General features: G+C 47.7%; 1 protein-coding gene across 3 annotated transcripts in view; it reads left to right on the forward strand.

Moving 5' to 3' along the window:
- Positions 1–17,050, forward strand: part of ZXDC (ZXD family zinc finger C) — a 37,902-nt gene that overhangs the window by 5,575 nt on the left and 15,277 nt on the right. Inside the window, exons 5-8 of one of the 3 annotated variants that reach the window (XM_060631961.3) lie at positions 4,498–4,668; positions 8,244–8,434; positions 10,085–10,147; positions 10,803–10,887. In XM_060631961.3, coding sequence (XP_060487944.1) covers positions 4,498–4,668; positions 8,244–8,434; positions 10,085–10,147; positions 10,803–10,887 — 510 coding nt within the window. Of the gene's footprint in view, positions 1–4,497; positions 4,669–8,243; positions 8,930–10,084; positions 10,148–10,802; positions 10,888–17,050 lie in introns of all 3 variants that reach the window. The other 2 variants (XM_060631959.3, XM_060631960.3) reach the window with 2 other exon arrangements.

The following is a 17,050-nucleotide window of genomic DNA, read 5'->3' on the forward strand; positions in this document are numbered from 1 at the left end:
CAATTGCTAGAATGTCACGAAGATAATGTGTTGATTAAACATAGTTTAATCAAGACACGGTTCCTCCTGTTGTCAGAGCTCCAGTTGGGGCGCTCCAGGTAGGCCAATAATGTGCGGGGTGCTGTGGGGACAGAGGTCACCCGGACTGTTCCTGGAGCACGGGGGCATGGGAGTGGCCTCCCAGTCAGCCAAAGAATGAGGCAGAGCTAGCCCGGGGCAGCGGGGGTTGGGGGGGGTGGGGGGGGTGGAGTGCGGTGGAGGAGGCAGGGAGGCCATTGCGAGGCAGTCTCCCAGAGCAGCAGTCTGAGTGCTTGGGGCAGGGGAGTGGTGGGACCCTTGTTTGAGCTTAGGCTGGGTCCGGTTTCCTGGGGAGACGGCCAGCACCCGTACTGGAGCTTAGCGGTGGGAAGGGCGAGAAGGCACCAGCGAGCGAGCGAGCGAGAGAGAGAGAGAGAGAAGTTCGTGCACCAGCAGTGCTGGGTGGTGGATATGGGCGTATCTCACTTGAGGTGGGCACACAGGCTGGTGGTTGAAGGAAGAGGACGGGCTGCATTTTAGGTGCCCACAGGCTTTCCACATTCCGATGGCAGGGATGCACTGCTTTCGGGGTTCGGTGAGGAGGTGGGCCGGGGGTGAGGCAGGCAGCACGTGGTGATGATTTAAGCCGCAGAAGTGGATGTGGCGCTCGAAGAGAGGTGTGCTCTGAAAAGAGGCGGTGTGGTGTGGCGCGATTGAAGGCCTGAGTGCCGGAGCCAGGCATCCTGGACTCCAGCCTCGAGCCTGCCACGTAAGTGGCTCTGTAACCTCCGGCAAGCAGCGTGAGGGCACTGTGCCTCTTCTCATCTTTGAAGTGGTCATAAACTCACACAGGGTGCTTACGAGAGGGCTCTATAGGTAGCAGGTTGAATGGAGGCATATAGAAAAAACCACAGATGTCACCTACTGCCGTTGTTACCATTAAATGAAATTAAATGCTATTAAATGAAAAAGAAGGCCTAGCACAAAACCCTGGGGACCGCCACTCCTGCCGGTGGGAAAGTAGAAGGGGAGTCCTAGGAGGGTCCTAGGAAGGAATGGGGAAAGTGGGAGCGTTGGTGGCACTGAAGCCAGTAGAGGAGGATGTGCGGGGAAGGAGAGGGGTTGGGCGCTGAGGTAGTGCGGCAGGGCGGTGAGGAACCAGGGGCTCCTCCGGTAGGGTCAGCGGGGTCCCGCAGGGGGAGGGTCGAGGTTCAGTGGAGTGACTCGGGCAGAGCCCCGCTCTAGTGCCCTGAGCGGTGAGCTCTGGTGAGGCGGGGGGGTTGGGGGGGGGGTGGCTTGTGCTGACCCCTCTCCTGGAGGTGACTGAGGGAAAGAGGAAGGGGTGGTGGCTGGCTACAGAGGAGGGGTGGCTTCTGCCTTTCTGTATTTGTATCCTTGGGGGCTGTGGGCACGTCTGGGCGTTGAGCTGGTAGAGGCGGGTGCGGGTGGGGAGATCGAGTGGTGCTTGGTCAAAGAGCGCGCTTCTCGAGGGAGTGGAGGTAAAGGCTGGAGCCTTGGCAAAGGATCCTAGAACTCTTTTGGGTTGGCTGAGAGTTGATAACTTTTTTTTTTTTTTAAGGAAAAGTTGATGATTCTTAAGTCTGGGTGATTAGACCATTTTTCCTGCTTTGTTTGAACTGTTTCATAACAAAAAGTCAAAAAACAACCACTACCCATCTTTTTGTAGTAACTGGAGGAGATGGAGAGGGTAGGGCCACACGGCAGTGAGTGTGTTGAGGGAGGACAAAGTGGTGGAATGAGGACTGTGTGTGTGTGTGTGTGTGTGTGTGTATGTGTGTGTTGGGGCGTGTCTAGTATGGTGTGTCACTATGTGCACCGAGTCGAGGTTGGAATGTGTGGTCCTTATGTAAGTGGTGAATTCAAGCTGAGGACATTCCCTTGGCATTTGTCATTGACGGGCTGCCTCTGCCCCTCCTCGGGGCGGGGGGATAACTTGCTATAAATGTGGGGTGCCGAGCATTGATGACTTTGATTTTGAAGAATGGGTACGCATCTCAACAGGTGATGTTGCAGTTACGAAAAGACAGCCATGGGGCGCCTGGCTGGCTCAGTCGGTGGAGTGTGCGACTCTGTTGATCTTGGGGTTGTGAATTTGAGTCTCACGTTGAGTGTAGAAATTACTTAAAAAAAATACAGTCTTAAATAAATGCAGTCGTCTTAAACAAAAAAGGTGATTATCAAACATTAAAAGAAAAAGACCGCCTTTAACACACATGGAAAAAATGGTCATATTCCTGGTCATCAAAGGATGTACAAATTAAAATGAAATGTATTTGGTTCCCTATCGAATTAGCAAATATTTAAAAAAGTCGAAACCGCTGTGGCAAGAGTGTGACAGACATCCCTGTTGTGGTTGCCCCGTTCTTGGCAAAGCAGTTTGGTAAGAAGTGTTTTTGGCACCTCTGCTCTGCGATCTTCCTCTGTAAGTCTGTGCTGAGGGGTCCCAGCTGGAAAAGGGGCTGAAGCGTCCCTCCTGGGCACTGTGTGGAGCAAAGCACAGACGGTGCACCTGGGACTGGAGGCATCTGTTCTCTCTTGTGTTTTCCAAATGTTCTCTTAGGATCCTGACCTGGAAACAGGCTTGAAGCTGCATTTGAAAATGAAATAAGTTCAAAACTCCTCTCAGAGGCAGCCAGAGCCTTTCGTCATCTGGGCGTATCCTATCCTCAAAGCCTCTTTTCCTGAAATAGGCCTCCCACGGGTCCCAGACTCCAGCATTTCTACCTCGCCATTCCAAGATGGTGCCACAGTGCATTGATGCGCTTTCCATTTTCTTGGGCACTGCGCGAACACTCTGTAGCTTGGAACGTTTTCACGTTGTCTTTATAACCCTGTGTGGCGGGTTGTCATTCCCACCTGAAAGGAAAAGGAGACCTGGAAAGAAGAAATGAGGCATGGCCAGTAGGGGCTGAACTAGAGTTGGGCTCCAGAGTCCAGGCCCTGCCCACCCTGCTGCCCTGTTGTGGCCTCCACACCTTAGAAGGCAGCTCCTTGGCCTGCACGCCCCTCCTGCTGTGCTGTGCAGCCCTGACTCCATGTCAGGACCCAGTCACCTCAGATGCTTCTTGCCTCTTGAGACCTTTTCTGTCGCCTCAGGAGGTGCGCTCTTTCTTCTGCTTCCAGAACACTTCATGGCACTCGCACTGGTTGTATTTTTCCCCTTTGTCAGGACAGCTGGTTGGTCATGTGCTTGTAGGTCACAAGCTTGTAGCTGCCAAGAACCCCGCTTGCCCTCTCTGTGTCCCTGTGGTGCAGAGCTCCAGCAGTGGGGGATCAGGGCAAGAGGAAAGTGGGGGAGTTTTTGAATTTGTCTTGTTCACCTTCCGATGTGTGCACAGGTCTGTGGTCTTGTTGACTCCGGCTAAGCTGTCGAACAGCCAGCAAGGTGATGCCACCTGCAGGCTCCACTTGTACACCCGATTTAGGGTCATTTGCTGGGTCCCTTTGGGCATCAGTTTCTCAGTGGTAAAATGAGAGGAGTTGGCTTCGGTGATCTGTTGAGGTAGTTTCCAACTCTTAAATGTTCTAGGGTTACGGTTTTTATAGTGGTAGCTAAGTGTAGATGATTGGTATACATTTTTAGCAATTGAATTTTGAAGGGGTTGTTTAGCACTTAATTTGACTGACTTTTCCCAGCAGCACCGTGTAATGGGTGAAGAAACAGGCTCAGAGTTAACTAGCCCAAGGTTATGTGTCTTCTATGCAGGGGAATTTTATATCTCCTTTTAAATCCAGTTTGCTTTCAAATTTAATTCCTTTGTATTGGGGAGGAAGAATTTTTTTCTGCCCTCTCCAAGTGGTTCTAGCTGGACTAAGTTAAATTGACAGGAGACAGATTAATAGGAAATAAAATTTAATTTCATATATATGGGAAACTCACACAGACGTGAGATTCCAGGTACAGGCAAAATGAGGTATATATGTTATCCTGAGCTAGAAAGAGGTGGGGGTTGGGATCTGGGATTTTCAAAGGGAAGAAAAGCAATTCACAAGAAGATGAAAAGAGTGAATGTTTGGGGAACAAATGTTTACTGGGTCCATGGATGACAATGGGACACAGAGAGGACTTTGATCAAATAGGCCTTGCTAGGCCTTCCCTGTCCACCATACCTCGTTAGTGTCATAACGTAGTTATCTATGGTGATAGCTTTTTTCCTGGAGCAGGTCCTCCATCTAAGTTGTTTTAGGCATTCGGGAGGAGGGGTGTCACAGTTTATTCTTGAGTCTTTTAGGCCTTGATTGTTTCCAGCTGGCATAATCTGCATGCCAAAGTGGTGGGCTTGGGGGCAGTCAGCTTTGGCCCCTACATTTGTGATACCCCCAAAAGATATTGTGTCTGTCCCTTGCCAGAGGTCAGAGCACAGACATGTACTGTCTTACGATTCTGATGGGAAGAAAGGAAACCACTAGTTCCTTGGGAATCCTTAGGTTTATTGCTTATTGTTCTTTTTGTTCCAGGGTGCTGTGCCAGGTTCTCTGCTCGTAGCAGCCTCTACATTCACTCCAAGAAACACCTGCAGGACGTGGGTGCTCCAAAAAGCCGTTGCCCGGTCTCCAGCTGTAACAGACTCTTCACCTCCAAGCACAGCATGAAGGCTCATGTGGTCCGACAGCACAGCCAGCGCCCAGGTCTGCTCGGTTTACTTCCCTCCCAGAGTGCTGCACAGATGTGTAAGCTCGATGTGTGTCAGAGAAGCAAACGCACGTCCTTCCTTCCTCTCCTCCTTTCAGAGGTGGTCAGAAGTCACTAAGGTGAACACAGTGAAGCCTTACCAGCCTGTGGACCACACTGCCAAGTCTGGTGGCATCTTTTGGGTTCTCCTGCCGCTTCTTGCCTCTGACCCTCTATTCCTTCCCTTGTGTCTGAAGTGCTTCTTTTGAGGAGTATTCAGTCCTCCACTATTTATTTACATATATGTGTGTGTGTGTGTGTGTGTGTGTGTGTGTGTGTGTGTGTGTGTGTGTGTATAGCTAGGTAGCTGTCTATCTCTCTACCTACCTATCAGTCTTCCGCTTGGTTGGCTTTTCCTAATATGTGTCTCCTAAATCTGTCTCGCTCTGTGATCTCTGTCCTGAATTCTGAGTGTGCCTCTCCCCCATTTGTCTTTTTCACTCCTCTTTCTCTGTCCCGTTGTGGTCTCTGGGTACTTCCCTTCTGTCTCCTCTCCCTCCCAGCACCGAGGTGAGGACAGTCCTCCAAGACCAGACAGAGTTGTGTTTCACATTGTGGTGGGGCTGGGAGGCGCAGGGGGTGGGGGTAGTTGGCTTGAGGGTCTGGGGAAGGGAAAGCAGAGAGGGAACCACAGTAGTAGCCTGGAGTGGGGATTCCGGGGATGTGAGGGCCTGGTTCTCTGGCTACATGGTGGCGTGGGACTGACAGGCTGCCTGTAGAGGCTGCGTGCACAGCCCTGTGGGCAGGATGTTGTGAGGTCTGGGCGACTGCACTGCCGCTGCCCCAGACCACTGGCACCAGCCTGCTCTCCCGACGGGGCCTGTTTGGTGAAGTCCTGGCTGGCCTTCAGGTCATTTGAGTGTGCTGCTAACTGGGCCCCGCTCCCTGCCATCTGTGCAACAGGCAACACCAGCCTTGGGGCACAGCCGCTTCCTAGCTGTGTGATCCAGGGCAGGGCACAGGTCTGCAGTCCCCCGTTTCCTCATCTTTCAAGCACGGAAGAGAATTTGAGTAGTTCTCTGAGGGAAACGTCCTTCTGCTTCTTTCCATCCTGTTGATATGCGGTCACTTCACTCCTGTGGCCCTAACAGCAGTTGCCATTTAGCTTTGTATTTGAAGAATCTGCCCTTCTAGCCTCTAGGTGTTCTGAGGCTCCTGTCAGGGACTGGCACCTCAACACACAGAGTCCAGTCAAGAGCCTTAGGCTGGTGTTGAGAGGCCTTCAGTGGTTGAGTTCCTCCCTCTGTCTACGAAACTTACCCCTCACCACTCCCAGTTCTGAGCAGGTGCTATGGGATGCTGTGCACCCAGGCCTCTGCTTTGCTCCTGTTCTTTCCACTTTCCTGGCTTGGCTCATTCAAGTCAGTGATGGCATTGTTTATTTCAGATGAGCTTCCTTAGTCTCTGTCTGGATATGAGAGCCTCTCAGCTGCTTCTGTAGTGCCTGTGTTTCCTGGGCTCTGAATTTATAATATGACATTGACCTGGGTGTCGTTATTCCCTGCCATAGTCAGGGGTGGATAACTAGGTAGTGTCCCAGTGCTAGCCCCGTGAGAAATGTGCTCGGGAACGTCCGTTGTTGTGGATATATACTGCTAGGGGCTCTGCCAGGCCCTGGGCTGACTGTGGGAGTTCCCCTCGTGGTGCTTCTGGGGCCAGAGCGTCCTCACGGCCCTGTCACTGATGAAGCTGAGGTGGAAAGGAGAAGGACTTGTCTAAGGTCAAAGAGAGTTGGTGGAGCGAGGTCACGATTGTAACCTTGGGCCAGAAGCTGTAGTAATTAATGTTTAATGATTTCTGAATATCTGGGCCTCGCAATAATAGGTGTCCAGTAAATACCTATGGAATTAATGTCATGCTAAATAGGAAATTTATGAGCAAATTGGTCTCTGTTTGCACTGCGATTTTTTTTTTAAGTTTATTCATTTTGAAAGAGAGCGTGCACGTGTGTGCATGTGTGCGTGGCAGGGGCGGAGAGAGAGGATCCCAAGCAGGCTCTGAGTTGTTAGAGGAGTCCAGCACGGGACTTGATCCCATGAACCATGAGATCATGCATGACCTGAGCCGAAACCAAGAGTCAGACGCGCAACGACTGAGCCACCCAGGCACCCCTTAATACTGTTTTTAAATTTGAAGTAGTGTGACACCTAAAGAAGATATATTCAGAATTTGGTTATTAATTTATTTCTCTGTAGCGGATTTTCTTCATAGGTTTGTGTTGGAACTCTAATAGGCTCTCGGAGCTGGTGTGCACAACTGGAAAGTAGGAGTTTGGGATTAGCTAACAGTTGGTGTAGGCGGAATAGAGCCAGAGAACTGAGAGAGCCTTTTCCCTCTGGCCAGGCACTGGCACGTTCTAGAAGCTTCAGGTAGAAGTTTCTTGGGAAGGAATAATTTCAAGGCCCTGTTTGGCTCCCAAATATTTTGTGCTCCCAATATTTTGTGTTTGCTTGGTGCTTGAAGAGTCCTAGGATTTGGGGTGATTGATTGGGTGTAGTGGTGTATAAATCCCTGCTTTGAGTGTTCCTCGAAATATTTTAAAAATATACTTAATGTTCATTATTCCTCCAAGGGAAGTGTGTTTAAAGTGTTTAATTGAATGACAAAGATTCAAATATTTAAAGAGTGATATGACCAACAACTGAGACTGAATGAACACTTAAGACTCAAGAGGGATTTATTAGATTTATTTTTGCTATAATCATTAAATGCTATTTAGGAGCCAGGCACCAGTGCCTGGTGCTGAAGGGACCGTGTGGGTCAGATAGACTCCCCACCTCCAGGTGATCATGGCCTAGGGGGCGGTAGGAGTGATAGAGGTTGGAAATACAGTGGTGGTGGGGAGGAGGGGAGCCCATCAGGAGAGGCCCCATGGAGGGAATGTAGCTCCTGGGTGCCCTGTGGCTGATGTCTAAGTTCTCTGCGGTCCCTAGAGCTGGGGCCTTGAGCCAGGGCCTTGATCCCAGAGCACTCCAGGCAGAACAGTTTTTATTCCCTCTGATCACCCTCCGATGACTCCAATTTGTTTTGGAGTGGTAGCTAGATTTTGATGAGACATGAGCTGACAGAAGCTGATTCCAAAAATACCTCAGAGCCAGAGTTCAGCTTATGTTTGACTTCTGAAGATTTGTGTTCCGTGGAAGGTTTTACAGTCCTCTTGAGGGCAGTTCATGTTGTGTAGCAGAAAGAGCATTGGGTTTGAAGCCAGAAAGATGTGAATTCAAGTCTTGCCACTTCCTGTCACCAGTTGATGTGACTTCGCGAAACATTATGTAGACTCTCAAGTTATTTCCGGTCGCAGAAATCCCTGTCGGTTTAAGGATTTGAGACAATGTATGTAAAAAGCCTGATAAGGTTATCAAGCAGTGCCTTTCTTTGGTGTGTGGCCACCTTCGATGCATCAGGCAGCAGGTGCAGGAAGTGTACGTGTTACCTTGATGGGTCGCTTGCTAGCATGACATCCAAAGCTCAGAAAGAACTTCATGATCTCCTAAAGGGCATATAACAACCAGAGTATTCGTTTCTCTTTCAGATCTCTTCCCTCAGCTTGGAGCTCCGAGTTCTCTTACACACAACAGTGAACTCGGCAGCCCGGGCCAAAGTGAGCTCAACAACATAGACCTGGCGGCCCTCTTCTCTGATGCACCTGGGGACGGTGGGAGTGCCGCGGGGGCCTCAGATGAGGCGCTGAACTCTGGAATCTTGACTATTGACGTTACTTCGGTGAGCTCCTCTCTTGGAGGGACCCTCCCTGCTAATAATAGTTCCTTGGGGTCCATGGACCCGCTGGTGTTGGTGGCCCACAGTGACATTCCTCCAAGCCTGGACGGCCCTCTCGTTCTTGGGACAGCAGCCACAGTTCTTCAGAGCAGCTTCAGTATGGATGATGTGCAGACTGTAAGTGCAGGAGCCTTAGGCTGTCTGGTAGCGGTGCCTGTGAAGAACTTGAGTCAGGACCCACAGGCTTTGACCTCAGGAGGTAATTTAGCAGACAACACCACCACATTGACCTCTCCGAGCCCCCCACCAGGAAGCACCAGTGGCCCGGAGCTGCTGGCGCCAATCAAAGTGGAACCGGACTCGCCTCCTGGCCCCGACACCGTCAGGCAGCAGGAACGGAGCCGAGGGGCGCCCCGGTCGGCGTTCTGCCGCCCTGCGGACAAGCACAGTCCTCAGAGAGACACGGGGCTCAGTGCGGGGACCGGCAGCTTCTATTTGGTATGAAGTGCTCTATTCAGTCACCACTGCGTAACTCGCTTCTCTTACACTCAGTCTTGAGGATGTTCTGGATTAATCGTTCATGTGCAGACATTTCTTACTGGTTTGCGAAAAGAGACGGAGCCCTGGACTACAAGTCTGGAAATCTGAATTCTGATCTTGAGTCTGGAACTGACTAGTTTTATGACCTTGAGGAAATCACTTATCCTGTCTGAACCTTAAATTCTCATTTATTTCTCAAATGAGGGGGTTTGGCTAGATGATTTCTAAGGTCCTTTTGAGTTTTGTGATTCTGTGATGATGTGTTTCTTTTCTGGAAAAAAAAATGAGGTATTTCGTAACGTTGAAATGTCTTGCCTTTGTGCTTTCTGTGGGATAAGAGGTCCTTAGACTTCCTAACGGCCAGAGGAAGAGGAATCATGACATCAGGTTTAATGGAAACTTTAAAACCATGCAAAAGAGAAAAAATTTTTTTAAATTAGAATTAACAAGAAAGAAAAGGAGTGGTTTGTGAGCTTCTGTTTCTGGAGGGTTATAAGAGGACCTCTCCAGTTGTGAGGCTCCACAGTTAATATACTTTTAATTATATTTATGTCAGTTAATACATTTAATATAATTTAATTTAAGATAATTTAATTAAAGATTCTTGGGAGAGTCTCTTTTTTTTCCTCAGTCTCAGATGGGAATGATCAAATAGGTTTCTTTGTGGCATGGGTTAAATTTGGTGGTGATACTTCTGTTGTTCAAAACGTTAAATCCTATTTTACCATAGTTTAAAAAAAAAATTAAATCCTCTGAATTAGAATCCATTGTGAGGGATGTGGTAACCCATCTACCATGGAGCCTTTCAGTCTGAGAGAAGCACGGTCAGTCGTACCTTTTCTGACGGCTCTTGCTTGGCGGTGGCATGGCCATACTTGCCAGCCTTTGCCTAAGTGGCCACAGCAGTTGCTGAACCACCAGGTGACTGGGCCAGGAGGGGAGATGGCCAAGGCTCAGCGATCAGTGGGGAGGCCAGGCCTGTGTAGAGGGCCTTGGTGCCTTGGGAAATAGGAGATCCTTGGTACCACGGTATCTCCGGAGCTGTAACTGTGGGTGGAGGCAGGAGAAGCCGCCATGACCTTGATCCTGACTCCTTGTTCATTTTCTCGCTAGCTGTGTGACGTTGGGCTGCCTCGATTCTCTGAGCACAGATGGTGTGTGGTGAATGGGTTACAGGTATGCCACGAGCTGATGAGGGCTGTTCTTTTTCTTCTTGTAGTGATAAGTATTAAACTCTTTTTCATATCAGCACATTCACACTTATAGAAGCCAAGTCCCATTTGAATACTGTTTGGCCCCCTCAGTAAACTTCCTGAATTCGGTAATGTAGTTACTGTTTTGGTGTATATAACTTTTGAGTCAGGCCTCACCACCAGAGCGGCTTCTGTAGTGGGGATATGAAATAGGACCTCCCTAGGTCTGCCGTACAAGTATCGTGTGGCATGTTCTGGAAAATGTTGAGAAGTGCTGCAGTTAATTAATCTTGAACCACCGAGGGAAGCTGGTTATTTGTTTCGGACAGCAGAGAAGTATGTAACTCCTTTTATAACAGTTTCTGTGTAAAATATTTTAATATGTTTTAGACTTTGGAGGAATAAACTTTGCTTCTCTGGATAATAAAATCATGTATATTGTTCCACCTCTCGTTCTGTTTAGTTGTCACCGTAATTGGATGTAGCATTTGATTCTCGGTGAACCTTTGCTGGAGATCCTCAGAGATTATCGGACTCTACTCTGTTCAGGAGGCAGACTTAGTACATTTCCATAGTTTCCTTGCTACCCTTCTTTTGCCATTTGGAACACTGACTGACACACTTTTCTTTGGTCCCAGGAAAGTGGGGGCTCAGCAAGAACTGATTCCCGAGCCATTCAACTAGCCAAGAAAAAAAAGCAGAAAGGAGCTGGGAGCATCGCAGGTGAGGCTGTGTGTGCTGGGGGAGTGAGGGCTCTGAGTCACCCTGGGCCTTAATGAGAAGAAACACACGAATAGGCATTTCTGTGTTCTTTGTGTTACTTTTACGTTCAAAATGCCCTTTATGTGAACTCCAGAAGATACCGCAAAATTTCCAGCATCCGTCTGGAGACGTCTTGCTGACCTGAAAAGGCTGTGCGAGAGTTAGCGGTTGCAGACGCCAGTGTCTGTTGCCTAGTAGGCCGCTAAGGTAAAGAACAGCCAGGCCAAGGGTCAGAAGAGCAGAGGTGGGAACCTGCTGCCAGATGGCAACTGGCCCCTGACCGTGGCATTGGGAACAGCCTGGGGACGGGGCTGCTGCTGTCCCAGGAGCAGGGTTTTGCGGAGCCAGCCCTTGGGTGGCATGTGGCATTGTGGATGCGTAGTTCAGCGTTCTGTTAAAATCTTGTAATTTTAAAATGTCAGCAACTTTGTTGAATTTTTAAAAAACACTTGAGTGGACCAGACAAGACCTGTTAATTTGTGGCCTCGTGCATCTGTCTGTTGTCCGTCTAGAGAATGGAATGGCGGGATGCCGTGCGTGAAGAAACTGGTAAATCCTTCTGTAAAGGAAACAGCGACGACTTTTAGTACCGTTTTTCGAGTGTTTCATGTGTCTCTTTGTCTAAAATTTATTTGAAGAATATCAAAGAGTATGTAGGGTTAGCAGTACAGTTTGTATCTTTCTTAATATCTTGGCTTCTTTAAAATCACTCCCTATTTTCTGTTAATCCGTTTTCTTAAAGCAGATAGTACCCTACAGCGAATGTTGTTCGTGGCCCTGTTCCCTGTGACTGGGGAAGGGTTACCTCCACAGCGGTCACACAGTGTCCCCATGGCACTTGTAGAGATAATAGAAGAAAGTATGTGATGGTAGAGGACGTCCATAGAGTGAAAGAATCTAGCACCTGCTAGGCAGAGTCAGTGAAGGGAAGCAGATGCCTCTGTTTAACCCGATCGGTAACCTCCACTTGAAGGACAAAGGACACTGAACATTCAGGTGTTTGGTACATGTTACATTGACTGCATTGCTTTTGGGTGGCATCTGTGGAGGTACTTTTATTTTTAATTGTTTTTATCTGTAGAGGTGGTTTTACTTATTTTTAATTTTTTAAATAGTTCCACATTATCTTTTAAACAATGACATTTAAAAAGCAAACCCATATGATGTTATCACTTCTTTAAAAATTAACAGTATTTCCTTAATATTTAGCAAGTGTTCAAATTTTCAGTTGTCTCAAACGTTGTAAATGATTTTTATAGCTATTTGCTTGAATCGCATTCCAAGTAAGCCTCATATTACTATTGGTTGATATGTTTCTTAATGTTCTTTGTTATCTGTAGGTTTCTCCCTCCATTTTTGTCCCGTGTGCTTGTGGGAGAATCTGGGTGGTTTGTCCCGCGGAGTTGGCCAGTCTAGATTTGGCTGGTTATACCACTGTGCTGGAGATTAACCGGTTCCTCTGTCTTCTGTGGTTCCTATAAATCAGTGATCCCATCTAGAGGCTGGATCTAATTGAGCTTTGATCCAGTGGGTCAGTTGTTGGCGGGTGGCATAACTCCCTTGCAAGTGATTAGGTGTTCTTCCTTCTGGAGGTCCCAGACCTCTGGTGGGCAGTCTGTCCTGTTTGCAGACAGTGCTGACTTCTCCCATTGTGTGACAAAGTATTGCCAACCAGGGGAGCTCACCTGGGCCTTCATATCCACACGTTGATCGTGTCTCGATTGCACAGATGGGTGCCTGTCCATGTGGCTGACAGTCTCCAGCCCCTCCGAAGGTTGAGCTGACTCTGCGACCCGAGACCTCCACCATAAATCACATCGGTAGACTGTCTGAAGTGCCTGAGGGCTCCCAGGTAGACACACTTACCAGGCTGGACCTTCCAGGGACCTTGCGATTTCTTTTCAGGATCGAGAGGCAAAGGCCAGACTTGTCCTTGGGCAAGGTTAATCTGCTCCTGCGCTCATAACAAATATCCTGTTTCTCCTTAAGCCTCCCCTCATTCAGCGCTTAAGGGTGGACTTTGATACTGTGGTGTTCTAGTGGTGATTTTCTTTCTCCCTCATCCCTGTACTTCTCTAAGGGAAAGCGGTCTCTTCTCCCTCATTTATGTTTTGGTTACATTAGTGTGGACTCAGAAGTGTTTATTATCCTTTAGGTTATTGTGAGGAGTACTGGACAGTAATCAGTATTATCAGTATTTATTTGCTGCTCAGATTGCTCCAGCTCTGGCTCCTGGCAGCTCTTTCAGTTGGATTCTTGTGCCCTTCCTTCCTTCCTTCCTTCCTTCCTTCCTTCCTTTCTTCCTTCCTTCCTTCCTTTCTTTCTTTCTTTCTTTCTTTCTCTTTTTTTCTCTTTCTTTCTTTCTTTCTTTGATCTTTATTTTTGAGAGAGCGAGACAGAGACAGTGTGATCTTTATTTATTTTTGAGGGGGGCAGAGAGAGGGAGGCACAGAATCCAAAGCAGGCTCCAGGCTCCAAGCTGTCAGCACAGAGCCCGACCAGGGCTTGAATCCACGAACTGCGAGTTCATGACCTGAGCCGAAATCGGACGCTTAACCCACTGAGCCGCCCAGGTGCCCCAGGATTCTTGTGCTGTTTCAACATGCCCTGTTTTTTTTGTTTTCAGGGGCATTTCCCTAACTTATGGCACCGTCTTGTATTTTCCCTGCCCCAGCCCAGTTTTCAGCCACTTCTCCTTTTATTGGAAAATGGTTTCAGAAACCAAGGTCAGGGCACTCTTTGTGGTTGTTGCTCATTGCTACCTGGGTGTCATTGTGCCTAGGCCTTCCCAGCAGAAAGGGCCAGGGAATATCTTCATGTACGTTAATCTGTGCTGGCTGAGGTTTGGACTTGGAATATTTTACCTTTTAAACGGTAATAAGGTACATCTGTTCTATATTTTTTAACATGCCTAGTTAATATGTCAGCTCTTTTCAGTTAAATATATTTCTGTGAGTTCATGTCAGATGTTAGCCACTAAATAATTGTTTGGCACCAGATTTAGAGGGGGAAATGTGGGTTTGGGAGCTTTTTGGCTTTCAGGATTCAATGATTATTGTGTAATAAGTCTAAGAGATGTGGGGCGCCTGGGTGGCTCAGTCGGTTGGGCGTCCAACTTCGGCTTAGGTCATGATCTCATGGTCCGTGAGTTCGAGCCCTCTGTCAGGCTCTGTGCTGACAGCTCAGAGCTTGGAATCTGTGTCAGATTCTGTGTCTCCCTCTCTCTCTGCCCCTCCTCTGCTCGTGCTCTGTCTCTCTCTGTCTCTCAAAAATAAAGAAACAAAAAAATAATAAGTCTAAGAGAAGTTGCAGGGAAACAGGACTCAGTGGAGTTAAGCCATTTAAACACCGTTGGGGGTCATCGTTGTCAGTGTAGTTAAGTGCAGAGTGTGCGTATTGATTCTTAGAAAATGTGCAATCTGAATGATTGGAAAAATAAGGTATAGGGTCTGAAATTCAAGACTATTCCCATTGGGTTGCTATTGTGTACAGAAAGTAAAATTGCGCCATTTTCTGTATCTTTAGTATTGTGGTCCCCTGCCAAATATAAAAATATAAAAAGTAAAGAGAAACTTTCATTCTTGAAGCTGATAGCAAAACAAACTTTTTTTTTAATGCAACCGACATCAGGACTACTAATGGATGTGTGTTTTTCTGGTCTCTGAGGTTGGGGAAAGGAAAGAATGTATAGCACTTAACAGAAGAGGCAGTAAACAGCAAAACCGTGTCTGTGTGGCAGTAAAAATGTAAATGCACGTGACTGCCCTAACTTTTTTTTGACCAGAGTCAAAAGGCGAAAATCTCTATCACGGGTTGTCTAGAGGTGGCACACCCTGGATGGGAATATTTAGGAAGCTTAAAATTAAGACCGGATAAAACCATCACAAAGCAGGGGTTAATCATAAATATCAGAAGCGTAGAATTCAAAGCAATTGGGGCAGAGAAGACTTTCCCTTTTGTTGGCTGCTGTTCACATGTGTAATCAACAGCGAGACTAAGATTTATAACGTTTTTGTGAATATTTATATATGAATATAATGGTTATATGAATAACCATTATGTGAATATTTATATGAAACTTATAATACCAAATAAGATAAAGTAAAAAGTGGTGGAAATCTAGAACTGGGTAAATGAAAACCTACCAATATTGGAAATGGGTAATTTAGCTCATTATTTGCAAATTAAGCACAAAACAATACAGATATGAAAGATATTTACAATGGGGTTAATAAAGTTGATTTCGTAGGTCCTTCTCAATAACCATGGGATATTTATCAAAATTAAACTGAACAAATTAGGAAAGCCGTAAAGTCTTTAGGGGAAAGAACCTAATTTGGTAGTACATGTTTTTGACCATAGTGGGGTAGAATAGAAAGTAAAAATTACTTGGAAAACAAAGGAAAACTTAACTCTTTGGTTTAAAGACATGTAAGTAACTGCTTATAACATAAACATGTAACGATGAGAAGTGTCCGATGTGGCTAGTTAGGAAATACAGTGGAGAAAATACCACATTCACAGTAGTGACAAAAATTCCAGAGCAACCAGGGGGAAATCTTGTGAGTGGGCAGGACATAAAGGAGGAGGAAGAGAAGAAGACAACAAAACTTGACTCAGAGAAAAGATGATGTTCTCAAATGTGGTGACTCCTTCCTTTTGATACACGTCCTTGGTGCCTGCCATGCAGGGACAGGTGAATAACATGGGCATCACTGCGTGCATTCTGATGTGGGAGTTGGGGGTGGGGGTGGAGTTGAAGGGAGTTTTGGATAAACAAAAACGGTAACTCAAACGGTAAATGTGAATAAAACAAGGAAAGGGGTCTGTGTTGGTTTGCAGTTTTCAAATAGGGTAGACAGAGGCCTCAACAGAGGAGGAGACCCTTGATGGAGGGGAGGAAGGGAAATAGCCGTGTGGGTAGATGTGGACAAAGGGACAGCCCCTGCCAGCCTGAGGCTGGAGGGTGCTCTCAGTGGAAAGGCCTCTGAGGAGGCTCACTTTTCGGAAGTGATCAGAGAGCAGGTGGGAGGCCAGGCTGCTTGAGGCTGTGCTGGAACTTTGTCTTTTGCTCACAGTCGGATGGGGAAACATGAAGACATAATTAGAAAAGTGACACCTTTTTATTTATTTATTAAAAACCATTTTTTTAAATGTTTGTATTTGAGATAGAGACAGAGCGCAAACGGGGAGGGGCAGAGAGAGAGGGAGACACAGAATCTGAAGTAAGCTCCAGGCTCGGAGCTATCAGCACAGAGCCCGATGCGGGGCTCGAACCCACAAACTGTAAAATCATGACCTGAGCTGAAGTCAGACGCTTAACCGATTGAGCCACCCAGGCGCCTTCTGAAAGTGACATATTTTTAAAAGGATCATTCCAGCTGCTCTGGTGAAAGTAAACCCTAAGGTCAAGGGTCAAGGAGAGCAGGTAGGGGTTCCTTGCTGTCCCCAGCAGGGCAGATGGTGGCTGCTGGCAGGAAGAAGTGGGTAAATGCTGGAGCTGTCTTGATGGAGCCATCAAGATTTGCTAACAGCAGTGGAGTGCTCAGGAGAAAGCCGCCTTTACAGCAGTCAGGCAGACTCTTCCTGCAGGCTTTAACACAATTCTATCTGAAATCCCGCGGAGATTTCAGAGCACTTGTGTAGGAACCTAGGGGCAGAGGTTCCTGAGGACACGTGGGACACTGACCTGGAGGATGTGCCCTCTGCCTGGGGATGCCTCACAAGCTGCAGCCATGAAAACCGTGGTGGAGCCGTGGCCTTAGGCCAGGACACAGAGGGACGCACGTTGATAAACAGGCCTGTGGCCGTTCTTCTTTGTGCGCGTCAATATGGTTCTTCCAATTATGGCAAACGAGTGACGGCCTTTTGGGAAGAAACACTAAGGTTCCGTGCAGGATAAAGAACGAAGACGAGGGCTTTAAGGAATTTGAAAGGCATGGAAAGCTGTTCAGATAGCCAGTGCCTACTTTGTTCTCAGCTTTGTGGTTTCTGTGGTTCAGCTCGCGTTTGATCTTCACGGTAGCTCTCTAAGGTAGACACTTCTCAGCAGCCGGCCTCATGCCCGGGCCGCCACGCCACTCTCCCTGGGGAGCATGCTCCTCATGGGGCACAGATGCCCAGA

The sequence above is a fragment of the Panthera onca genome, chromosome A2 (assembly GCF_046562875.1).
Source record: "Panthera onca isolate mPanOnc1 chromosome A2, mPanOnc1 haplotype 2, whole genome shotgun sequence".
NCBI classification, from domain to species: domain Eukaryota; kingdom Metazoa; phylum Chordata; class Mammalia; order Carnivora; family Felidae; genus Panthera; species Panthera onca.